We start from the raw sequence: 27,517 nt of genomic DNA on the forward strand, positions 1-27,517 counted from the left end.
TGACATAAATATCTTTCTTTCTCCCTCAGATTTCTGTACATTTAAAAACTTCCCCAATCAGGTAGGAAGAACATTCCACCTTCACTACCTTGGGGAAACAATGATATACCAGGTTACAATGAAAAAAAAAGTTCAAAACTTGACCCTGGGATAAGGAAAAAGGATTGAATGTATGACAAGAGCAAAATTTCCATGCTCTCTGACCACTCAATTCTTAGGAAAGATATTCTGAAATTAGAACAAGAGTACCATAAACAGAATCGGGGGGGCGGGGGGGAGAGTTCCAAAAAAGGGTAGAAATTTACGGAATCCCAGGAGTCTTAGGATTGAACAGCTGTGAAAAATCATATCTTAGGGTTCAAGGAAGTAGCAAGAGATTCCTCATGGTGCAGGAGTATAAGAGGTGTGTGCACGCATGGAATATCTGTACAGCCAAGTCTCTAACAACCTCTCCAAGTTCCCCAGGAAAAAGTTGAGAATATTAATATGTGTCCAAGAGTAATATGAACACATTCCAAAGAACTAACAGGCTTTGAAGTAGAAGCAAGGGTGAGTGCTGCAGAGGACTATACAGAGCAATACCCAATGGTCAGGTAGGGAACTGGGACGTCTCAGTGGTTACAACAGGATAAAACGTCCCCAACTCTCCCATCTCATTATCTTTGCACTATGTAAGATGCAGTTTTGGAGAGGGTAATAATTGATTCATTGTTTTCCACATTTGTTAGAATAAAGGTGCAGAATGAACTTAAAAGAGTTTATTTATAGAAAAATGGACTATCTATCTTGCAAGTCTGAGTTTAATGAACATACATACATACATACACCTTCGACCTAAAGAAAAACATTATCCACTAGCCAGGTTGGCTCAGTGGATAGAGCACTGGCCCTCGAACTGAAGGGTCCCAGGTTCAATTCCGGTCAAGGGCACATACCTCAGTTGCAAGCTCAATCCCCAGCTCTGGTTGGGGTGGGTGCAGGAGGCAACCAATTGATGTGTCTCCATCACATCAATGTTTCTCTCTCCCCCTCCCACTCTCTCTAAAAATTCAATGGGAAAATATCCTCAGTGTGTGGATTCACAAAAAAAGGGAAGGGAGGGAGGGAGGGAGGGAGGGAGGGAGGGAGGGAGGGAGGGAGGGAGGAAGGAAGGAAGGAAGGAAGGAAGGAAGGAAGGAAGGAAGGAAGGAAGGAAGGAAGGAAAGGAGGAAAGAAGGAAGGAAGAAAGGAAGGCATAAAGCTGAGACAGGAAAAGTATGAAATTTTGAAACAAAAACATCTGCCATGTTCCATCCCTGCCTTTATCCCTACTAGTAAAATAATATAAAACAAGCCTATCCATCTAACTAAAAAGGATACCCTGTCAATTTATTTTAGAGAATATAACTTCAAAAGTACTGCCTCTACACGGGCATTTGATGAGTATAGATCAACATGCCAGGGCAGGATGGGCAGATCATTATGAGGTAACTGTGAGCCAGACTTTGTTTATATTGTGTCCTCAGGAAAGCAGGTCATGCTACTAGTGAGTAAATAAAAGCTAAAAAAAATCACTAAGTGTATTTTGCTGTCTTACAGTGATATATGTGGGAGGGGATATATACATGTGTTTCTATATATATTTTATGTATATGTGCAAAGCAAACAAAAAGCAATGTGCTTCAGTGTCGACCTTTGCAAATTAGTTGTTAATCCAAACCCCAAAGAATTCCAATTAAGCATAACTTAAGTAAAGATATGAAGAAAAAAAATTGAATGGTCTTTTGATCGTGCTTCTAAGTCTGAATTCCACATAACAAAAACCTCAATATTCCAAAATGGAGAACATCAAATCATGATATCACTTCTCAAGTCTATAAATAGCTTCCATGAGTTCTCTGGTTTTATAGTCTTAGGTGTCTTCTGCACTATAAAGTAAGGATCGAGAGGTATAGACTTTTAAAAAATTATCCACATAAAATATAGCATTTATGATTTAGAGGAAGCTAAAAGCATTGACTTAGATGCTGTTAAAACTATAGGTACAAAGTATTAAGTTGTTCAAATAATAATTGCTAAATTAAAGCATTAGAAACATTGTATTACCAGATACTGAACATGACTCTGAAGTCTCCTTTTTTAACATGGTTTAATGGAAGGGATATAGGTAATACTTGTAGGTTAGGATACGTAATTAGAACCAAAATTCCAACAGTGAGTTACTACTAGTCCTGTGAGTTTTATGTGAGCTATAGCTCTTGGCTTTAGCTTCTGCTGAAAACCCTAGCCCTGGAGAAATTTTAACCTGTTGACATTTCAGAGTGTTTTCTACAAAACAATAGCAGTACATCCTCAATTTCAAGGAATCAAATTCTTTCTAAATTACCCCAAATTTACAGATGGCTCTCAGGAACCTAAGTTCATTTGCAACAAATCGTGTCTTCTGGTTAGAAAACTGGAGATAAATTTTTATCATCAGTATATGGAATATAACTTATATTAGGGCAGGTAATTACTTTTCTTAGTGTGTTCGACATGGTTTAGGTATTCAGGAAAAAATAATCTCCTAACTATGGAGTTTACAACAGGGTACATAGGGTCTAGGTGTTCCATTAAGATGAAAGAATAAAAAAAATTATTTGCCCCCAGCACCATTTGCTTTTAAAGCAATGAAAGAAAAAAGACTTGACAATGCGTATCAAAGCTAAAACACTAACCACATATGGGTCATAAGCATCCTTTTTACATAAACTAACACAAAGCACAATATTGAACACAGGGTAGTGCTTATTTATAAAAACAAGGAAGGGGAAATCCATTTGGTTCTGTTCTGTTCTCCCATCCATTTCTTGAACACCCAGTAATAAATTCTCTTAGCTGGAGCTCTGGAAGCTTCGGAGGACATAGCTAATGAACTACAGGTTCTGCTGCTGGTGAATTCCATGCTCCCAAATTTAGGAGACATTAAAAAGCTGTACTACTCCTGGAAATGAACCTCAGTGCTATGGAATCAGGGAAATCTGCTTCACAAATAAGGGGGGAAATGCTGATCCAACTGCAACCTAGTTATATATAACCAATATGAGATTGTAGACCAATTATATTAAATAAGATAATAAATTTTTTTTAAAAAGCAAGTGGTATCTAGAGTTTTATGTGAGATATAGCTCGTGGCTTTAGCTTCTGCTGAAAAACCTAAAATACGTTCATATGCTGAATATTTGGGCCCAGAAAGAAACTCAGAGATATTTAATATGAAGAAACAAAGATGGATCTATTTTGGAAAAGTGAGTGTGAGCTGGGTCCCCTGCTCTCTACCATCTCCCCACCAACCCTCCAAAAACAATAAAACCCTCACCATGCTGAAGTCTTTAGTGGAGACCTGAGAGGTGAATAATGTTGTGCCAGCATTACTCGGCCCTTTAGGTTATTTAGGGAAACATGTTGCCTTTTTCAAGCAACAGAAATTTGTGAGTTAGATGACATCATGCTGCCTTGAATGAAACAGCTCGGGCTCCAAGTTCACCCAAAGGCCAACAGTGATAAACTCTCATCCAAGGACAAACTTCAATATAGTTTTGGTACTTATTAAAAACAGCATTTATAAAGCAACCATACAATAAGAGAGGGCTCTATAGCAAACTCTGTTTCTGATCAGAAAGCACTCAGGACCTGAGAAAGAAATTCTGCTTGGGAATGTAGTTTCCTAGTACAGAAACTAAAATCTGCCTTTAAAAAGAAAGGCTCAAAAGGCCATCCAAAGGCAAAGTGGTCTCAGGTACTGCCAACGAACAAGCAGGTCACAAAAGGGGAACTACAACAACCAACAAACATATGTAAGAGCAGTAATCAGAGATTTACTCATTCAAAGTTACGCTTCCCCACTATCAAACTGACAAAATTTAAACCCTGGCCTTTAAAAAAAATTTTATGGTAAAAGTATATATATTTTTAAATCCTTATTGTTCAAAGTATTACATATGTCCCCTTGTTTCCCCCATTGACCTCTTCTAATCAGCCTCCTCCTTTCTCTCCCCACCCTCTGCCCAGGTCTTCACTGTCCTACTGCCTGCGTCCATGGGTTATGCATATATGCATACAAGTTATTTGGTTGATCTCTTCCCTTCCACTCACCTTCCCTCTGAGATTGTGCAGTCTGTTCTATGCTTCTATGTTCTGGGTTTATTTTGTTCAAGAGTTTATTTTGTTCATTAGATTCCACATATGAGTGAGATCATATGATACTTGTCTTTCTCTGATTGGCTTATTTTGCTTAGCATAATACTCTCCAGGTCCCTCCATGCTGTCTCAAAGGGTAAGAGATCCTTCTTTTTTACTGCTACGTAGTATTCCAGGGGAGGAGAACCTTTTTTTTTTTTTAAGAGAAAGCTTTCAGGTAAAAACCCACTAACAACCTTAAGAAATAGGTAGCGTTCTTATTCTTATTAAGGGCCTGACTCCATTTTACTGAAGTCTAGAAAGAAGTTTTCTCTCTGATTTAGAAACGTTTCCATTTAAATGTAAGGAACTCACTGAACTTTATTAGCAGCCATATCCAATACCAGTGCAAGAACATCTGAAGTGTTACCCTCCATAAAAGGGAAAAGCTTTCCCTATGTTATATTAAACCGATCAATGGCCTTCCTTGCACCCTGACCGTGTTACCATGGATGTTCTCTAATTAATTAACGAAGTTTTCTAGCAGTCAGTCATTGTGCATCTCAGGTTTCACTTTCCTTTTATTCCACAATCCCAGAGTAACAGTCACAGGCAACATATAACTAGAACAATGCCATATCACTGCCTGTGAGATAACAGATTTCATTAAATAGCAAACACTGGGTGCCTCTCTTCCTCGCCCGCTCTGCCTTCTCTTCCCTACCCCCCAAGTTCCCTGTAAGATTCTCACAGAAGACATAAACTAAGGAGCTTTCACTTGTTATTATTCCTGCTGCCCTAATGGTCATTGTACATTCAGCATCTGGACAAGTTATACCTGGAGGTAGTCTGGAAAGGGTTTTAATTTAGTTTGGCTCCTCATCATAACCCTAAATATGATAAAACACAATGGCTGCATGCTATAGGCCAGCAGTTCTCATCCTGTGGGTCGCGGCCACTTTGGGAGTCGAACGACCCTTTCACAGGGGTCGCCTAAATACATCCTGCATATCAGATATTTACATTACGATTCATAACAGCAGCAACATTACAGTTATGAAGTAGCAACGGAAATAATTTTATGGTTGGGGGTCACCACAACATGAGGAACTGTATTAAAGGGTCGCGGCATTAGGAAGGTTGAGAACCATTGCTATAAGCAAGATCAGCTACTCCACGAAAAATTTCAAGCTGTCCCAATGTATTTCTAAGGACTGAACAGAGTGCAAGAATCCCTGGAAAACATTTTCAATGAAGGTCAGGTGGAGTTTATTTACCTGAAAAGATGTACACAATGCCTATTTGATGTTTGTTATATCAACTCAATTCATAATACAACTGCATTCTACAGACATTAAAACAATAGCAGGAAAGTGAAAGAAGTCCACCTTGCTATTTTAAACATATTTTTATTTATTTCAGAGAGGAAGAGAGAAGCGGAGAGAGATAGAAACATCAATGATGAGAGAGAATCATTGATCGGGTGCCTCTTGCACGCCTCCTAGGCATGCCCTGACCGGGAATCAAACCGTGACCTCCTGATTCACAGGTCGACGCTCAACCACTAAGCCACGCCAGCCAGGCCATTTTGCTATTTTACAGAATCATATTATCACTGTATAGTATCTTCCATGTAAGGTTATAAATAACAACTTTGTCCTACCACAGTTTATATAACCTACCCAAACAAAGCAGTCTAAATAAGAACAAACCCATTCTAATCAAAGCTCAACTGTAGTTACAGCAGTGCCTTTTCAAAGGGCCTAAGGGTGACTGAGGACAGATGACTTATTTTCCAATAAGTATTCCTTGGGACCTTCTAATTGTGTACGCCATGTACCTGTTTAAAAATTAATATTTATTTTAAAAATCTGTGGAGACATCACAATGAAATTTGTATGATGTAGTCAATCCAAGAAGTCAAAAAAGGAAAACAAAGAAATCAGATGCATATCAATGAATTAGAGGCCCAGTGCACAAAATTCGTGCACAGGTAGGGTCCCTAGGCCTGGCTGGTGATCAGGGGCGGCTGGGACCTTCCTTCCCCTGGCTGCCGGCTGCTGGCCGGGGCCTTCTTTCATTCCGCAACGCACCCTGGTGGTCAGCGCATGTCATAGCAAGCAATTGAACCCCCAAGGGGACAGTTTGCATATTAGCCTTCTATTATATAGGATGATGATGGAAACCAATGCATGAAACAAAGTTGCACTTACCGCATAATGAGTCAGGGACATTCCTCCTAATTTCTTAGGTTTAGTGATATTTTCTTTGTGTGTGTGTGTGGGGTGGGGGGGGGGGTGCTTCTATACACACTCACTCCATACATATCCATTTATCCTTGTTGCCATATTTACACACATGTACATATCAAATACAGGACCAGCTTTCAGCTCCAGTGCACATGGTAATGTGTGTTCTTGTTGAGGGGAATGACTATGTGCTGGAAGCTAGAACTCTCCTAGTGCTGATTCTATGTAGAAATATGACCTGTAATCCTACAACAGTGGCAACTGTATTCTCACATTTCACCCTGTAGTTTAGATAAATTTTTTTTCAGGCATTTCATAACAGAATATCCTCTATCAGAGAGTAAGATAAGTAGAAGATATGCAGAACCTATTGTGAACTGATGTCTTACAGGTAAGAAATCACTATTTGGGTTCATTAAACTGCATTTGGTCAGTTATTGCAAACTTTTTGTCCTTAATCCCCACGTACACAGGTAAAAAGCAGAGTCTAAGGTACTCAGTTCAGCCTCCAGAATAAAGCCTAACAACAAAATTAAAGGAAGGGGAGGGAATTGTTCACAAGAGGAAAAATGGAAAAAATTACTTTTTGCAAAGAGTTAATGCACTTCTCCCGGTCTCCGCCTATCTATTAGCTAGGTACGTCCTAAATGAGTGCAGATCATTATACAGCAGGGAGAATTAAGGACAAAAGAGGCAGAGTTCTCTTGGCATGGAGAGTGAAAAGCTTTTAGACGTGGAGGACATCAACATTTTCAGTCTATCCATAAGAACATAATTTAAAACCTTTCTTAAAAATAATTAAGGTTACATGATAGATACCATATAATAAAGAAACTAAACATTCAAAATTTACCTCTTACTAAATTAAAAAATTCATAGAACCAAGACCACATGGAAAAGAAAGAGAGAAAATAGCCCAGAACCAAAGATTTTCCAAGGCTTGCTCTCACCTCTTTGGATACACAATGTAAAGCTATTGGAAAGTTATCTCCACAAATCATTGCCACTGTGTTACCAATAAATTATGTAATGGCGTGACAATTACTTCTTTTTATGTCCTTGCCATTATATGTATATTAAAGTATTCAAGTATAAAGATATAACAGTGGGTGGCTTTCTCATAACACTTTATCTACCTTACATTAAAGAGAGACAGAACTGGAAATGCCAAAGACCACGCTCTCAACCTGAAGAATCAACTGCCTCAATTCATCATATCTTTACCTACTAGGTTCATTATTTCCAATTAAAATTTTCATATGAAACATTCAAGAGATGGTTTATCTCAGATATCAACTATATCATATCACTCATCCAGAGTTTCCATAATTTCTGTATTCCATGTCTCCTATATTAATCATTTTTTCATCTTAATAAGTACCTATGTATCCTGATCACAGACACCATGTAAAGCTATCAAACAATAGAGAAAAATAATCTGATCAGAAGTTACAACACAAGGAAGTTACAGGCATTTCAGGAAGCTTTACGTTTACTTTCAGAACCAAAGTACTTTGGGCTCCTGGTTTGATTTCTTAGTTAAACAGTATTTGACATAACCATACAAGAACCATTGGCACCTGAAAGATAGCCTTGAAGACTAGCAGAGTGCCAAGAGAAGACAAAAAACAAAAACACTCGCCTCAGAATAGTCCTTATAAGTCTCAGCTCTGACCCAGACTTGACATGTAAGGGTGGCTCCGAAGCTCTTCATGTGGTCTTAAAATACAAAGAAAGCACAGTAGGAAAGGCAAGAAACTAATGGTACAAAGGCAATGAAGGCAATTCAGTGTTTCTTGTCTCTTGACCAAGTTCCACAAAATCACATGGTGAAGAGCCTCCTGTCATATGACAACAATAAGGAGAACAGATTCGAACTGTGGAGACAATCTATGGCATTCACCGAGCTCCCTTATGCCTCGGTCACTGGGTTGGGCACCTTCAGTAAGAAAGATCATGAGAGCCTGGCCTGCATGGCTCAGTTGAGTGTCGACCTAGGAACCACGAGGTCACGGTTCAATTCCTGGTCAAGGCTCCCCAATGTGGGGTGTGCAGGAGGCAGCCAATCAATGACTCTCATCATTGATGTTTCTCTCTCTTTCTCCCTCTCCCTTCCTCTATGAAATCAATAAAACATTTTTTAAAAATCATGAGGGGAAAAAATTTTATAAAAGGAGAATTTCAGTGATGGTAAAAGGTTATACACCATCAAAACAAAAGTAAAGCTTTTGACTTAAATAATATAAGAATGCAAGACAGACAAATAGAGATGCAATTAAGAATTGAGCAGAAAGGCTGAACTACAAAGTTTCCCTGGTACTTTATACTTTTCTTAAACAATAACCAAATATGATTATGCAACCAGGAGAGCCTGAAACATATAACACGGCAAAAATTACTATTTTTTATTACTCAAAGGACAGTGACTCAGAGAAACCCTCCTACTAATGGCAAAGAGGTATAGGTACACATATAAGCAGCACTACCATAAAGTAGAGATTTTTCTTTTAACAAAATCCATATTTATATAATTATATTTCCTACGGTAGAGAGCAGTTATAATTAATGGATTTCCCTCCTTCTCCTAATGTAGTAAGCAATTCATCAAATGGTGCTATAATCCAGTTAAAATATTAATTCTTGTCATGGAGAGAGTTCTGACAACTATAGTTAAAATATTAATTCTTGTCATGGAGAGAGTTCTGACAACTATATGGTTTTCTATAATTGTTTTTTTTTTTAAGATGACTACATTAAAGACACCTGGGTTCTACAGGTGTGACTATGAATTCATTACAATAAACTTTCTACATTAAAGATACCTGGGTTCTACAGTGTGACTATGAATTCATTACAATAAACAGGGGCCCTGGCCGGTGTGGCTCAGTTGTTTGGGCATCATTCCATGCACCGAAAGGTTGCTGGTTCGATTCCTGGTCAGGACACATGCCTAGGTTTTAGGCTCTATCCCCAGTAGGGGGCGTGCAGGAGGCAACCAATAAATGTTTCCTTCTCACACTGATGTTTCTCTCTCTCCTTATCTCTTCGAACCCATGTATGCCTCATATATTTTTAATAAAGTGACAAGCCAATGCATGGGACACTAAATGCAAAATATGTAAGCTTCTAAGAGAGAAAAAGGGCTTTCCTAATTAAGTGTATGCATGTTAAACTTAAATAATTAAGTGTATGCATGTTAAACTTAAATAATACTTTATAAACATTTTCCCTATTCTCAAAGTTTCTTCATACGAATTGCTAAAGAAGTGGCTCTCAGATTGTATCTATCCCAACAGACTTCAGGCACTGTGCTAAGGCCACACAATTAGCGACTGCTAGTCAAGACACTGTCCTTCAATTTAACTTTGTAAATACAGTTCAACCACTAATCACTATACCATCTCCAACTTTTCCCAAGCCTATCTACACATTGGGAGCTAGAGTCAGAACCACAAGATGTGTTGAGCTTTCTGGCAGGTAGTCCAAATTTATATCACAGAAGAAATCTGGGTGATAGTAACCAAGAAAGGGTCAAATCCTTTCCCACACTTTCCAGTGGGAGATTTAATCACCACCAGTGTGGCCAGAGCAGAGGACTAGAAGACAGGTCTTTAATACATCAAAGGAAGCCTCCAGAACCACCCGGGTATATTTGGCAACCACTTTCCATTCACTATACCCAAGCCTTTCTACCAAGAACAACCAATAAATGTTGGTTGTTCTACCAGGAACTGCAAAAGCAGAGATGAAGGCCAATCCTTTCTAGAAAACAAAAATGCAAAAAAATATATATTTTTGAATTAGAAGAAAAAGAAATGAAAAGGGAACACTACATTCATCTCCCAGACATTAGGCTTCCTTTAGTGCCTTTATGACCCCTGCAAGAGCAAAGAAAAAAATCTGCCAGAGTGATTTGGCACAAGGCTATGTATTTAAAAACCTGCAATGTGCATAGTCCTCCAGACTGCCAGACGTCCCATTGTTTCATATGTCTGCTGAGAAGTGCCCTATGTGTCAGAAAAGCACACTGAATATTTTTCAGTGACCTAGGGGGCAGAAGTCACTTATTATAAATGGATAATGAGACCTAATGCAGTGCTCTGAGTAGGGACAAAGAAAGGGTCTATCCACAGCCCCTGGTGGATTGGTCATTCAGGCTTTTATTTCCCCTGCACCCTTAATGGAGTCAAACAATTGACAGAAATTCTATAGAGAAGGCTGAAACTCAGAGAAACAACTGTATTCTAAACTCCGATAGACAGATACAAACAAACAGTGACCCTGAAATGGCGCCAGAACTCCTGCTACCACTAACAGAGCAGACAGTTGTAGCATCGCCCCAAAATTCCCATTTAGTCACTTGTTAGCAATTAACCTTACGGATAGAACGGAGGTACAACCAACCACAGGCTCCTGCCAACATCAGCCCATTATGGTTCTGCAGGTGAGCAGATACAGGCCATTCTGCTTTAGCTCCTTATTTTTGGAGAAAAGGGCAAACAGATATCCCTGTAGCCTCCATCCCACATCTCCACTACCCAATTGACAGGTATCAGTGTCTTTATATAAGATCCTTAAACTCAAGTGGCATAGAGTGAATGACATCAGAAGCCAACGTACTCATGGACCAGAGGTTTTATGACCAATTGATTATTTTATTTAATCTATCAGAATCAATGTTCCATCCCAGTTAAAATTGCCCAATGACAATAAATACTAGTATCAATAAAAAAAGATGTATACTCAAAAGCAGGTCATAAAAACAACCCAAAGAAACATTAAGCTACTAATATCACTAGAATTTTGTAAAATAAAGAAAAACATTTAGAAATACAAAACAAGCCATTATGTTTGTTTTATTTTAAGAACAATTAGGACAGGAAAGTGGTTTGGTATATAAATTGTTATTTTCCAAACAAAATACTAGTAGCAAATAATACTTTAAAGAGTACTAAAACAAATGACAGAAAGGCAAAGATTTACTTCAGAATGGAGTATAAGGACTTTTGATGTTGAAACATCTCAACAATAAATCAGCAATGACAAAAAACCCAATGAGCTATTCCACAGTGGTGAAGATCTATGTAAAGATATGGTTATCAATAAGAAGCATGTATCCCATAAACACAAAGGAAAAGAAGGGAAAATGGGTAATCTAATCCAAACTTTTCAATCCATCCCTTAAAATGCTTGCAGATTGCTGATAGTACTTTCATTTAAACATATGATATCTTTTCATTGAAGAAGAAAACATATTTAAATGTTCCTCAAGTTATACAACTTGGCTAAATTCAGGGTCAATATATCTCTTGAAGAAAAATACCATTCATTTCACTGAAATCATTTTTCTATGGGAGGACATGTATCAGTTGATAAAATTAAACGTAAATAAGAAAAACTGAAATATAACTCAATCTGAAGTGGCTTCTGAACGACCTCAGATATGTAGACTGGAGAGAACAGCATGACACACCCAATGGCCAACAATGGACTATAAATACTCTTTAAATAAGTACTACGTTACAAGTTTCCTCTGCAAAAGAAAAACATTTCATTCTTCCCCTTCCACCCTTGCCCACTCTTGAGCAAATATTTATTATGGACAATGCAAGGAAATATTGTTGAGTACCTCCATCACACTTGGTACAAACCACAACAGAGATACAATCCAGGATGTTAGGTTAAATCTAATGTGACATTCAAAAGGGAGAACTCAGAAAACTGCTGCATATGTAATTGCTTTTCCAGGGCACTGACAATGACCATGGTAGAGAAGACAAAATTTGTTTTTCCTTTTTGTATCAATGTGTTCAAAATGTATCACCATAGTGTTGTAAAACCAATAATACAATAGGATAGTAAAATATTTAAAATGACTCCACTCTAAACCTAAAAGTTTGACTTTATATTATAGAGGAAGACATTTGCTATTTCTGTTCTCATGTTTGTAGCTAGTAGGACAGCAGCACAAAATTTACTTGGGATTCAAGATCTCTACCAGCCGAGGTGGCTTAGTAGTTGAGTGTCGACCCATGAATCAGGAGATTACTGTTCAATTCCCAGTCATGGCACATGCCCAGATTGCGGGCTCGATCCTCAGTGTGGGCCATGTAGGAAGCACTAATAAATAACTTCTTCAATCTTTAAATTTTTCTATACCAATTAATTAATGCTATTATCACAATGTTTTATAGAACTCAGATACATGTTCCTTATTTATATTTATTTTAGGGAAATGAGTCAAAAGTAAAGTCAGCACAACTATTATAAGATCAAGATAATACATAGAATTTAAGCATTTGAAGTTTAAAAAGTAATTGTGATCATACACTTCCACTACTGGCCACATAAGACAGATTTATATTATCTCTTCAAATAATTAGCCCTAAACAAAAGGTTGTTTTGAACTTTGAATAACAATAATTAAATAAGCATAGAAACATACAGATTAATGAGAATAAAACTATTTCCCCAGTTTCCATCTTCAAGGCCCTTCCCCAGTAAGCAGGCCTCCCTTAGCCCAACCCACCAACCTTGTGGGGAATCATGATATCAACTATGTGTCTTCAGTGTAACTGCCTAATAACAGGGTCCCGAAAATCCAATAGTCACTGCATACTGCTTGGAAGTTAAAATGTGTATTTTTGTTCAATCAAATATTAATAAATAGTAAGAGTCAAATATATTCCAATTAAATCTTTAGTGCATCCTAGGAATATAAAACAGTCCACCACTCAATAACACGATATTGAAAATGCCCATCCTCCTTTAAAAAATCACTAGGCACATAAAGAAAGAGAAAAACAAAATCAATCAATAGAAAAAAGCAACAAAAAAAGACTATATATATATATATATATATATATATATATATATATATATATATCAGGGTGAAAAGAATTAGCACACATGGACTCTAAAACATCTATCATAAAATAAACATTCCATATGTTCAAACATTGACATAATGAGGAAAGATAGAAAAAATATCCAAATGATACTTCTAGAAATGAAAAATATATCTGAAGTGAAAAAATGAAAAAATTAATAAAAGAATTGATAAATTTAAATATGTATAAATACAAACTATACAAAATAAACATAGAGGGGAAAGACAATTTTTAAAACTGAACAATCAGCGAGCTTGGAAAATACCAAGTGATCAACCAACATATAACTGGTGTCACAACAGGAGAGAGGGACTGACAGAAAAAATACTTGAAGATATATTTGCATAAAAGTTTTCAAATTTAATGAAAACTATAAATCCACAGACCCAGGAATTTCTAAGATCCCAAGCAGAAGAAAACCACAGTACATCATGATTTAATTGATTTTTTCTATTTTTCTATATTATTTATATTTTTTCTTTTGTTTTTGTATTTTCCATTTCACTGATTTCCACTCTGACCTTTATTATTTCCTCCTTTGTACTTTAATATGCTCAAGTTTTTCTAGCTTCTGAATGTGGAAACTGAGCTAGTTAATTTCAGAACTTTCTCTTTTATAAAACAGGCATTTAGGCCTATTAACTTCCCCTTGAGTACAGATTTAGGGACATCTCAGAAATCTTATACTTTTCTTTCAACTTTTCATTTTGAAATTATTATATTCGTAAGAAGCTGTACAAATAGTACAGAGAGGTCTTGTACCCCTTTTACCTGGTTTCTAAGCCCAGAAGCTGCCATTCTAAATCCATAGACCGTATTCAGATTTCACCAGTTTTACAAATACAGTTGTATATGCATACTTTCTGTTACAAAGGACGTGCGTGTATGTTTGTGCATAGTTCTATTCCATTTTTTAACTTGTTAATTTGTGTAACCCCTACTACAATCAAGATACAGAACTGTTCCCTCACCGCAACGACCTACCTCCCTGTTTATAGTCATAGCAACCTCCCTACTACTCTGGCTCTAAGATCTGATCGACACTAATCTCTAATTGTGTCATTTTGAGAATGTTGTATAAATGGAATCTTTTTCTCTTGGTGCTCTTAAGATTTTCAGTATGCAAGATTTGAGACTGGTTTTTTTTTCATTTGGCATAATATCCATAATTCATCCAACTTGTTGCATGTACTTACACTTCAATCAACTTTTTTTTTTTGCTGAATAGTATTCTAAGATATGTTCTTTTTTATTTTCATTCAGTTCAAAATAATTTCTAATTTGCCTTTTGATTTCTTCTGTGAACCATGTATGACTTAGAAGTATGTTGTTTACTTTCTAAATATTTGTGGATTTTCCAGATCTGTTATCCATGTCTTATTTAATTCCTTTGTGGTCTGAGAATATGCTTTGTATGACTTAAAAGCTTTTAAATTTATTGAGACTTGTTTTATGGCCCAGAAGATGACCTACATTGGTCAGTGTTCCCTGTGCACTTGAAAATAATGTTTTCTACTGTTGTTGGGTGGAGTGTTCAGCTTAGTCTGATATTAATGTAGCAAGTCAGGGAGTAAAGTATGTTTCTCCTAAGCAGCATATAGTTGGAGCTTATATTTCTATCCAATTTGACAATCTCTGAATTTTTATTAGGCTGTTTAGATCATTCATAACTGAGTTTTTATAATGATCATTGATATACTTAGGGCCACATCAACTTGTTTGTTTGTTTCCATTTTATTCCCTTTCTTGATGTAGACTGCTTTTGATTGCATTACGTATAGCTTTAATATCACAGTTTACTACCTTTAAGTGATGTTATACCACTCACAATACTATGAAAACCTACAATAATAATGTCCCATTTCCCACACTACTGGCCTTTATGCTACTGTTGTTATTGTGTTTGTATTACACATTCATACACACACACATACGTTGTAAAGTCCATAATACATTTCTGTATATATAAATATGTATGTGTATATACACACACATACATACATACATACATACATATATTTTTAAAACCACAATGTGCTGATACTATTTTTGTGTTCACAGTAAATTATATTTTAAAAAGACTTGAATAACTACCCAAAAAACACATTATATGTTCTAACCATGTCCAGTGTTCTTCATTCTCTTCCATCTGCTGCCACTTTCCTTCTGCTTAAAGGACTTCCTTTAAGACTTCTTGTACAGCATGTCTGCTGCTGACAAATTCTTTAATCTTCTGTATATCTGAAGAAAGTATTTTATTTTGCCCTCATTTTGAAAGCTACTTTTTGAGAGGACAGAATTCTAAGCCCGCAGTTGTTTCCCTTCAGTGCTTAAGAGAAACCTGTCATTCTCATCATCGTTCCTCACTGTGTAATGTCTTTCTTTCTTTTTGTTTTTTTTTAACCACTGGCTGCTTTTAAGATTTTTCTCTTTCTAAATGACTTTGAGCAGCTTGGTAATTGTGCACTTTGGTATGGTTTTCTTCATGTTTCTTGTGTTTGGGGATTTATTGTTCTTCTTGGATATATCAGATTTAAAATTTTTTTGGCTATTTCTTCAGTCCCCCCATCATCCTGATTCAGGGACTCTCATTTCAAGTATATGTTATCCTACGGCTCAGTAACACTGTTTTTAATTTCTTTTTCTTTCTGTATTTCATTATGGATAATTTCTCTTGGTCTATCCTCAATTTCACTAATATTTTCTTCTGCAATTTCTAATTTATTCTCACTTTTATCCAATGCAACTTTCACATCTAGGTTTTCATATCTAGGACTTTGAGTCTTTTTAATATCCTCCACATCTCTAACTTTTTAAACATATGGAATACAGTTACGATAACTGTGTTAGTGTCACCATTCCTGACCCTGTGTGAGCTCTAGGCACTCTGCCCTCTAAGATTCTCTGTGGTTGCTGATTCCTTGGCTTTGGGTAGTTTCCCACAGCCATCAGTCCTATGTTAAATACTAGAAGAGGACCCTCTGCAGATGTTCAGAGTTCTCATTTTGTGCTGATATATCTATTCTCTCTAATAACCAGTCTGGCTAATTCTAGGTCAGGAGTTAACAAATAGTAAATATTTAGGGCTTTGTGGATCATATGGTTTCTGCACTATTACTCAGCTCTGTGGTTATTATTTTAAAGTGACCACAGACAACATATAAACGAAATCATGAAGTCACTGTGTTTCAGTAACACTTTTTTTCGCAATAATAGTTCATGGTAGTTTGCTGATAGACACTCTTCCTTGGTGTTGCTGGACTCTGTGCTGTCCACTCTTCATTCCACTTGGATTTCCCATCACTGAAGCATAGCCTAGAGCATCGGTTCTCAACCTGTGGGTCGCGACCCCTTTGGGGGTCAAATGACCCTTTCACAGGGGTCGCCTAAGACCATCGGAAAACACACATATAATTACAAATTGTTTTGTGATTAATCACTATGCTTTAATTATGTTCGATTTGTAACAATGAAATTGGGGGTCACCACAACATGAGAAACTATATTAAAGGGTCACGGCATTAGGAAGGTTGAGAACCACTGGTCTAGAGAATCCTTTAAGGCAATAAACCAAGGCAATTGTAGGGCTTGCCCCATTATTTCCCATCTCTCAAGGATCACTATCCTTTACTCCCTGATGTCCAATGATTTGAAAATAGTTGCTTTAAACCAGGGGTCCTCAAACTACGGCCCGTGGGCCACATGCAAATACAAATATTGTATTTGTTCCCGTTTTGTTTTTTTACTTCAAAATAAGATATGTGCAGTGTGCATAGGAATTTGTTCATAGTTTTTTTTTAAACTATAGTCCGGCCCTCCAACGGTCTGAGGGACAGTGAACTGACCCCCTGTTTAAAAAGTTTGAGGACCCCTGCTTTAAACTATATTCTGGTTTTTGTTGTTGTTTCAGGCAGGATAGTAAACTGATCCTTGTTATTCTGTCTTTGTGGGGAGCTACTATTGAAATGGAACCTCAAGAAATACTCCATGAAATCAAAGCACATTATTTTCACACACAAATCCAATTGAAACACATTGGTGAGAAGGATATCAGTTTTAAACATTTTCAATGTTCTTCATTCCTTTCCACCTGGTAGCAAAGGCTCTCCCCACCATTCCTATGATGCTTTTGAAGGCAGAGGAAGACAATTACATTCCCAATAAAACACAGGAAGGTTCTATAGATCCCAGTCACCTTTCTGTTGTGTATCAACGCTGTATTTCTGTTGAATGGCCTTTTGTTACTACTTAACAAAAAACCTCAGTAAGCTTAGGGAGGAACTTCTCATATACCCAAGGATTATTTTAGAAAGAAGTCTGACCTCCACCCCCAACAAAGCTACCTAATGTCAGCAACTTAAAAATACTGCTGCTGCCCAATTTCCTGAAAGAAAAGGAGGAAACTTTATTTCCCCCCATGAATACAACTTTCCCCAAGTCAATTCAGGATGCCCCTTTTTAATTTACAATTGGGGAAGCTCTGGAGCAGACTTTTTAAAAAAAGGTCATCTACTTTAGGATCATACTTAAAATGCCTATTTTAGAAAAGGCATTAGAAAAAAACTATTAACCTCTGTATAATATTTTTATCAACTATTCCCAAGATTACTTATAACCAAGGAAAAAACATTTTTATAATAATTCCCAACTTTTACTTTTACTGAGTTATATAAAGACTAGAGGCCTGTTGCACAAAAAGATTCGTGCAATAGGCCTTCCCTTCTCCTGGCTGCCGGCACCGGTTTTCCTCCGGCACCCGGGACCCAGGCCTTCACTCCGGCCGGAGCCGCCTTCAAGCCTTCGCTGCCCCGCCCAGCCGCCCCGGGCCGGGTCGTACATGGGATGCCCAGATGGCGGCCAGGCTGGCCAGCCGATCGCTGCTGCACCGCCCGGCCGCCCCGGGTCCGGTCGCACACGGGACGCCCGCCTCCCCGGGTCGCAGATAGCAGGCCCGAATGGCGGCAGTGCAGGCGGGATGGCGCTGTCCCGCCCCACCGCCCCGGGTGGCAAATAGTAGGCCCGGATGGCAGCGGGGCAGGCTGAATGGTGCTGCCCCACCCTGCCTGCAGTATGCAAATTAGCTGCCATCTTTGGTGGTGGTTAATTTGCATATCACGCTGATTAGCCAATGGGAGGCATAGCGAAGGTACGGTCAATTACCATGTTTGTCTATTATTAGATAGGATTAGATTATCATTTTACATTCACTTTGCACATATAAATTCATCAATATATTCAAACCATGTCATTTTGCTGATATTTGACTTTAAAAAAAACTTATTTAAATCAGCAATTCCTAAGGCTCAACCTACTAACAAAGAGTTCTCCCTGCCTCCATAGGGACCTCTGTATAGAGCACTCTAGTACAGCAGTCGCCAACCGGTGAGCCACAGACCAGTGGTGGTCCATGAGGTTCGAAAGGTTGACGACTGCTGGTTTAAGGAAACCTTTGGAGCAGCGGTCACCAACCGGTGGTCCATGAGGTTCAAAAGGTTGGCAACCGCAGCTCTAGTATGATTTAATGATACACCCCAAATCCTCAATTTTATACCATTCCATTCAATTAATATAGGTAGGAAATGTGACCACAGTTACAAATACAAAATTTGGCCTTTTTACTTACTTCACTTTAAAGTTAGTATTTAGTGTTTCAGGCAGGTTTTCCTTTCCCTCCCCACCAGTTGCCCTCCTGCCACACATGCATAACTCTGTTTATCAACTAGCAGGGCATCTATTATGATTACAGGGCTGGAAGAGGAGTGGGGACTCCTTGCTCAACATCCGGCTCTCCTACTCTCTTCTCCCTGAGACCAAGTCTCTTTCCCATTTCCATTTACATCATTCTTTGTCGATGACTATTATTTATCATTTCCAGAGTTTGCACAAGTCTGCTTCACCTGATCCACAGATCCAAAAAGAACCAAAGAAAATGCTTGCAGCATTTGTGAAGTTAGCACTGGAATTTTACTCCAAATGGCTCTATTTGAAAATATTTGTAGTAATGTATTTAACAATGGTCTTCAAGTCAGGAAATAAGATGTGATTTTCAATATGGCTAAGTAAAGCCAAAAATTTTCCAGCGTCAACTATGGTATCCTTGTGTTTCAAGAGGCCACACTCTTCCACCTGGTTTCAGTAAGGAGCGTTTGGAGAGAAAGCAGGAAGGTAATAAGAAAGTCTTTTTAATGAGGTTCTACTTGCATGAAGGGTTCAAGAGATGGGCAGGGAAAAGCATTCTCTATAAACTGGCTCCAGCATTGCTTTTGCCAATTGTATGTCAGGCTGTACCTCCGACGCAGATGTCACATTGTGCATATTTCATTTAATTGCTTCAATTGTGTCATACACTGGAATATTCTTAATCAAATATCCTTTCTTTATGTAAGAAAACGTGACTTTAAAATCCAGATGAATTCTGTGTCTACACTCTCAATGTACAGAAGTAGTAAAAAATTACCTGTCGCTTAGGTATTTCAAGACCTATTATAGTAACCTATTATAGTAACACTATTATAGTGACCTATTATAGTAACACTTCAAAAGATAAGAAAAAGTATATTAATGATGATCCATCAAGTGGACAATGGACATGGTCAAAATCAGGTGGCCAGAATAGCTATTTCATTATTAAGGCCCTAAAGTCTACTATTTGAAAATAAGGGTACTGTATTACAGTTTTTAAAGGACTTTAACATCACCTCATTGACAATAACAACTCCTTTATAACAGTAATTATTATTATTGATATTTTATACTTATCAAGTTATTGACAAATGGTTAGGAGCTGAAACCCAGGCCTTTTCATTCTTATCCCATTGCTAGTCCACCTGATATTCAAAAGGTCCATGCAAAATGCATTATATTATATTTTAATTAGAAATCACAGAATCATCAGTGACTGCATTCTGTCAAATTATCTCTCATTCCTTTCTATCCCAACTCTGCTCTGGATCACAGATTTGCCCTGACTTTTGTGTAATACAGCCTTAATTAAAGCCCTCTTCTCGCTCCAGGATCACTCAGCCTCTACTCCCCTCCGCTCCTCTGAACCTCCTATTACCAGACTGCCTGAGTGATCTTTCTAAAATGCAGTTCTGATGGTGTCACTCCAATGAGAACATCTGATGGCTTGCTATTGCCTACAGTGGTGGTTCCTAAAATATGCACTAGGGGATTTTTGTAGTTCCAAGAATTGGACAAAGGTGTTTAGGGCTGCTATAATCAAGTAATATCAAGCAGTTTAATTTGCTGGAAGAAAAAAATTAAAGGATAAAGATAGATGCATTTTATTTTTTGCCCATATCTTTTTCTCCAATATTTGAGACCTGCTTGGTCTACTGGACAGGCCTATCAAAAGAATAAAACAAACAAACTAATATTAATTCTGAAAGAGTCAACTGTACTTAACAATTATTTTCACCCATAATAAAGGGTAGAGGAAAATGCTCTCATATTTTAATTAGATATTATATAAGTGTCATGTTTTTTTCTAATGCATATGATAGAGTTAAATATATGCTTAGATAACCTAGGACCTAACAACTATCATGTACTCAGTTTTTGAACCAAAATATCACTTTACATAAACCCCTCCTGGTAAAGGCTTTGGCAACTTAAGTCACTGTTCTCATAGTTCACTGTTAACCAAACGCTTCACTGATGTGCCTAATTTTATATTACTTTTTCATTAAATACCTACCTCCCGAGATAGACAGTGAATTCATTGAGGACAGAGCAACGTACTATTCACTTTAAATCACAAGTGCCTGGCACATAGAAATCACTCAATAAATGCATATTGGAAAAATCAGTGAGTTCAATTATATGAGAGCAAGACTGCCAACTATTTGTTGCAATTATAGTCTCATAACTTTAGAGCAAAGTCAATAAATTTTCTCTGTTTCATTTTAATATGTAACACATTATAAACATCAAATAAAAAAGTTTTAGAAAATATTTTACCTCATGCTGTATAAATACAGCAAGTGAAATAATAAGTCCAATACAACAAAACTCCATTAAAAACACGTCAATGTTGATTTTTAGGAAGTTTCTTAAAAACATGCACTGCTCAGACCCATGAAGGGAAATTAAGGATCCAGTCACTTCTACAAAATTGAATTATAATTGTGAGGAATTTTTAATTCTATGACCATAAACTGGATAATAAATACTAAATTGTTTTTTCATGCCCCCCCCCCCATAAACAAGGCTGTTTCTATCTCAATGTACATTTTCTCAAGTAACAAAAGAACCCAGATCAATCTCTATAAATGTAAGGGTTTGGATATGAAAGCAGACGTACAAAAACCAATGGAGTTGCCATCATTACTTCATTATCGCAAGTAAAATTCTACAAAAAGAAAAATCTGCCAACACAGTTTTCACGGTGAAAAAGTACATAATTTTTTCATGTCAGAAACAGATACCAGTATCCTTTTGTTGTTCTTGTTGTTAACACCTTTGAGCCCACCAGAAAATTCCCTCCCAGCTTACATAATAGCATGTATCTCACGGCCAGGGAACAAGGACAGCAGAGGCTTACTTAATGCATGCTAAGTCTTATGGTTTATATTTGTAGTAAATATCTTATTGTCTCCATCTGATTGTTTATGGCTGATGAATGATGGACCAGTGGTAATACGCATGGTTGCATTAAAAGTCGGCATTTGAAGATGAAATCTCAAAATAACTGTAGGGAAAGAAAAACACAGGAACTACTTACGGCCAGCAAGCAGGAACTGATAATACTGTACAGCATCTGCAGCCAGGAGCAGAGGGTGGTTTGCATTAAATGGTGGCTGCAATTCATTCCATTGAGGAGTTCTAAGGAAACAGCAGAAGAATATTAATATTTAAGCTTAATAGATGGTATGTAAATCAACATCACTGTCACCACTTACAGACATTGATATAAACTCACACTATCTTTGTAATCATTAAAATGAACTTGTTGGAGTGCTGAAACCTAAAACACAAGGCCATCTGCTTAGAAAAGAATAAAAAGGTGGCAGTGATTCATACTAATCACACAGAGCCAGTGTCAGTTTAAAGCAGACCCCCCCTCCCCCGGCATAGGACAGACAGGACATTCAAAATACTGGACAGAGAGGAAGTGTGGAATTCAAATGTCAAAACTAAGTAGTTCTAATTTTACCTAATTTCTGACAATTTTTAGAGCTCTCTATTCTCAGAATATGTGTGTATTTTCAAATAGAATAAAGCAGGGAAGACAATGGTGGGGAAAAACACAGTTATGTTCGTGGGTGACGTATTAAAGAACAAATTAGCATCTGAGTTCCAAAATAAACCACTTATTTCAACAATGATGGTGCAGTAATTTTAATTAGATCTGCCCGCTCATGAATAACCTGATAAATAAGCTACTGATCAAATCAATCTAGTGCAGTAAAGTAGTAGTAAAGAATGCTGGAGCCTTGAAAAATCAATATAAGAGTATTTTAAAATGTCAAAAGGAAAGGGATCATTTTCATATCCATTTTTGTCTGTTTCCTTCCATACATGTCAGGACCAATTTTTTCTTCTCTCCTATACCATTCATTGTACACTACACTGAAAAGGTTTTACTCTAGATTTAACTTCTCGATCCGTATTAGCTTATAAAGATTTTAGTGATTATGTACTTTTAAGAAGGACTCTGATTCATTTCTTTAAAATATGTTTTTATTGATTTTAGAGAGAAAGGGAGAGGGAGAAAGAGATGGAAACATTTATGAGAGAAACATCAATTGGCTGCCTCCTTCTGGGGATCCTGAATCAAACCAGTTGAGCAACCTCTTGGTTCATGAGTCAACGCTTAAACATTGAGCCACACCAGCCAGGCAGGATTCTGATTCTTAATAAATACTTCTACAGTCATAGCCTTTATATATTGGGGAATAACTGTAAAGGAAACCTTTCAATCTATTTATGTTAGTTTATTTCCCTTCAATGACTGCCTCAGTGCACTCTCTATTTTCAGTGAGCATGAGACTGGAAATAAGGGGAAGCATGTGGAAAATTAAAAAGAAAAAACAAAACCCAAGTCCGAGAAGAGGTAACACAAAGATACAAGGAGAAAGGAGTTCAAAAGGACGTGTTCTCTGAGGCACATATGAAAGTCATCTGAAAATATATGACCACACAAAAATCTGTACACGAATGTTCTTAGCAGCGTAATTCATGGCAGGTAAAAAGTCACATCACAGTGTGGGTCAACTGATGAATGGGTAAACAAAATGTGGTATATCCATGCAATGGAATATTATTTGGCCATAAAAGGAAAAAAGTTCTGATACATACTACAACTTAGCTGGACCTTGAAAACATTATGCTAAGTGAAAGCAGTCAGATGCAAAAAGGTTACATTTTGTCTCATTCCACTTATATTAAATGTCCTAAGTAGGTAAATCTATAGAGACAGAAAGTAAAATGAGTGCTTGCTAATGGGTATCAAGTTTCCCTTGGGGTTGATGAAAACTGACTGTGGTGATGGATGGGTACATAACCTAGTGAAAATTTACTTTAAAGGGGTGAATTGTATTATGTGTAAATTATGTCTCAATTTCAAAAAGGAAAAAATTATCAATACATGCCACAACAGAGATGAATCAAAATAATTTTGCTGGATGAAAGAAGCAAGACAAAAAAAGAATACACACTCTGATACCATGTATGTAAACTTCTAAAACTCATCAAGTAATCTACAGTGAGAGAGAGCAAACAGTGGTTGCCTGGTGCTCCATGGCAAAGGTAGGGATAAAGAGGGGCAGGAGGGAGAGATTAAAAAGAAGCATTAAACAACATTTGCAGGTGATGAATATATTTATAATGTTAATTATGGTGATGGTTTCCACAACTGTATCCGATGTCAAACCTTATCAAATTGTACACATTTAATATTTTATACCTCAATAAAGCTGTTAAGAAAAAACTGGAAATTGGATATTACTGAAAAAAAAAATTTATTTTTTCCAAACTTAACCAACTGTGTTTAATGCCACGGAGTATAATTTCCTTGTAATGTATTCAAAGTATTATTTAGAGAGTGATTCATTCGTTATAATAACTGCACGGAAGCTTGACTTTACGGCCCATGTGCTATAGTCTGAGGGGACGGAAAAGGGAGTGCTTGGGAGGCAGACCCATCACAGTGCGGGTCCACGGAGGAGGGCCTCTGGAGGTGAGGGGTTTCAAGTTAGACTGTGGATACTTTCTCCAGAAGGGTTTATGCTTATCTTTGCAATGATGTCACAAGATAACCAGATAGTAGACAATTTAAAACTTGGTCCCATTACCAGACCAGAATGCATATGTGCCCTATGAATTAATTTTTTTTCCTAGTCCCTATGTGCTGACACTCGTCCTGAACAGCTGAACCCACTGCCAAAGGGCAGAGCCAGGACCCAAAGAGCTGAGTCCCCAACCCACAGCCCAAACCAGTCCCGAAGAGCCTATTACTGAAATGTAAACAATTTTTTAAAGGGGGGCATATGTAATACTTTCAACAATAAAGATTAAACAATAATAAATACATTTTTAAAAATTTTAAACAAGAGAAAGAAAGAAAACAGAAAGGTGGTATTACCTAACCAGAGTCCAGCTGGCTCGAGGTGATGTCATCATTTCCAGTGGGGTGTCATCGCTAATCTTGGGGGCAGTGCTGAGCGGCCGTGGCTCCATCATGTGCTCCACTAAGGTCCCGTAGCAGCTGATGATGTACAGAGATTCAACTACAACTTGTTTGGACTGATCTACAAACAAAAAAATAGAACCTGGATGTTTGATAATGACCTAAAAGGAGCACAGCATAGTTTTTATAAGCTATTGAATTTCTAATCTCTTCTGAGGCTACTAAGAGAAAATAAAAAGGCAGGAATTTTGTTCACATGAATGGGTAAGGTGTCTGCTCCTTGCCTAAAAGTTGTCTCTTACTAAGTATAAACTAAGGAATTTAAAAGTGTCTACGCTATCTAAATATTTTTTAAATCTTAAGGAATGCACCTCAAGAATGATGTAAGTATACGCAAATTTCTAATACAGTGAAACAGTATTTTTCAGTCTGGTATATTTGTCTGCAATATAATGTCTCCCACGTTATGAAAAAAGAATGCTATCAGGAGGGACAGGGACAGACTGACTGAAAAGCAACACTGCATGGACAAAGACTTAAGAGTGGCACCAGAAGTACCCACTCGAGTGCATGAGAGCCCTTTGTACGCTGACATCAGCCCAACTTCTCATCCACTTTCCCTTTCACATTTCTGGATTCGAACAAACCAGCAAGCAAAAAACTCACACATCTTCCTCCCCCAAATCCTCTTCCTTCTTTTCTCTCAGTTGGATCCCTGGCCTCCATGGTAAATGAAGAGGGAGGTCAGGTGCTGAATATGGACCTAATCAAATGACTTTAGAAGGAGGACACATGTCCTCAGTGCCAGAACAGGTTCAGTCCTCTATCTCGGGTTTTACAGTAAACCTAGGAGCATAGAAAACCACTCCTGAATGCTGGGTGGGTCACCTTATCTCTAGGCCAGAGGAATTCATTACAGCTGATTTGGGAAAATGGCTAATGACCAGTCAGTGGTACATAAAGGAGTAGCAAGTTAAAAGGGTAATTAGAACAGAAGGGAGAAGCATTTGAAATCGAGCTACACAGAGGGTTTTAACTAGCAACAAAAAGTCATTTCGATAGCATCAGTAAAGCTAAGGAGGTAACAAAAAAATAAAGATGGGATAAGGAAATGGAAGGCTTGCGTTCTGTGCTGTATCCTCTCCCACTCAGGTAAGGAACCTGCTGTGCGGGAGATCCTATTTCCCTGGAGAGGGTCACTGACAGGCGATAACCAGGGAAGGGGCTGACGTCTGATTGCCAGCATTAAGCGCAACGGAGAACCGTTTCGTTTAGCCAAGAACAATACAGCCCTTGGAACTCTTCAAAGCAGTGCCTCATAATAATAGCAATGTGACCTACTTCAATAGAACTCAAATGAGGGGGAAAGCTTATTCAAAATGAAATTCGTGGTCCATCAATGTAGGGATTCTCCTCTACACAGAATCAGTCAGCCATCACACAATAAATGGAAATTAATGTAAACATTTTAGGTGTTGATCCTGATGATCAAAAAAAGGGATTTAAAAAAAAACTATATAAATTCGCTCTGGCCAGTGTATCCCAGTGGTTGGAGCGTTGGCCCCGCATACTGAAGGGTCGTGGGTTCGATTCTGGATGAAGGGCATGTACCCGGTCAGGGCACAAGTGCGAGGCAACCAATTGATATCTCTTCTCACATCTCTATCTCTGTATGTCTCTATCTCTCTCCCTCCCCACCTCTCACTCCCCTGCCACTCTCTCTAAAAAGCAATGGAAAAAAATACCCTCCATGAGGGTTGACAATAACAAGAAAAATTTTAAATAACTATATGAATTCAAAGGAGCAATGGTTACCATAAAATATGACCTTTATTTCTGAGTGGCAGCCTATTTTTTAACTTTTAGTTTATAATATGGCAAACTTGTTGATTTTTTTTTTTCCATCACCATTTATGGCCTCTATGCCCTCTTCCATTCTCCACCACCCAACCCCCACAATCACCACACCGTTGTCCATGTCCGTGAGTTCTCTTTTTTTTTCCTTTTTTGCTCAATCCCTCCACCACCATCCCAACAACCCTCCCACCCCCACCAGAGCTGTCTGCCTGCTCTCAGATTTAACATTAAAAAACCCCAATTTCAAACTCTGATACCATCACTTACTAACTAGTGCTTTTAGCTATTTAAACTCACAATCTCAAGTTCACTTCATCTCTAAAACAGAGATAAGGAGAAAAGCTATGAATTTCCCTCAAGAAACAAATATTACCAAAGGCCCATTTAACCCTCAGTGAGATACCCACCTTTTTCTCTTTTCAGACCAGCGTTATTTGCAAACCATGACCTGGACGTCCCAAACACTGCAGCCACGCAAAATTCTCCGCCCATCGACTTGCTGGGTGAAATTTGTGGAGGTGGTTTAACTTTGCTTAAAAAAATAAAATGATAGCAAAAAAAAAATTACCATGAGGAAGTCACAGTCCTTGAGATAATGACATCTTTTCCTTAAAATTCCACCCCTAAGTATTCAACCGCCCCCTCAATGTGGACATGCATTTTGCCTTAATAACTGGTAGTGTGAGGCTGTGTTCTGCAGTAAGAGTAAAATTAGTTCAAAGTTCCAGAGCTTTATCAGATCAATAAGAATT

General features: G+C 37.7%; 1 protein-coding gene across 1 annotated transcript in view; it reads right to left on the minus strand.

The window, feature by feature from the left end:
* The window catches only part of BCAS3 (BCAS3, microtubule associated cell migration factor), a 454,972-nt gene that overhangs the window by 242,439 nt on the left and 185,016 nt on the right, over window positions 1-27,517 (minus strand). Inside the window, exons 18-20 of the mRNA XM_023756742.1 lie at window positions 27,173-27,297; window positions 24,864-25,029; window positions 22,002-22,102 (exon numbers count right to left, since the gene is read on the minus strand). Coding sequence (XP_023612510.1) covers window positions 22,002-22,102; window positions 24,864-25,029; window positions 27,173-27,297 — 392 coding nt within the window. The remainder of the gene's footprint in view (window positions 1-22,001; window positions 22,103-24,863; window positions 25,030-27,172; window positions 27,298-27,517) is intronic.

This window comes from Myotis lucifugus, unplaced genomic scaffold (assembly GCF_000147115.1).
Source record: "Myotis lucifugus unplaced genomic scaffold, Myoluc2.0 scaffold_99, whole genome shotgun sequence".
Lineage (NCBI taxonomy): Eukaryota > Metazoa > Chordata > Mammalia > Chiroptera > Vespertilionidae > Myotis > Myotis lucifugus.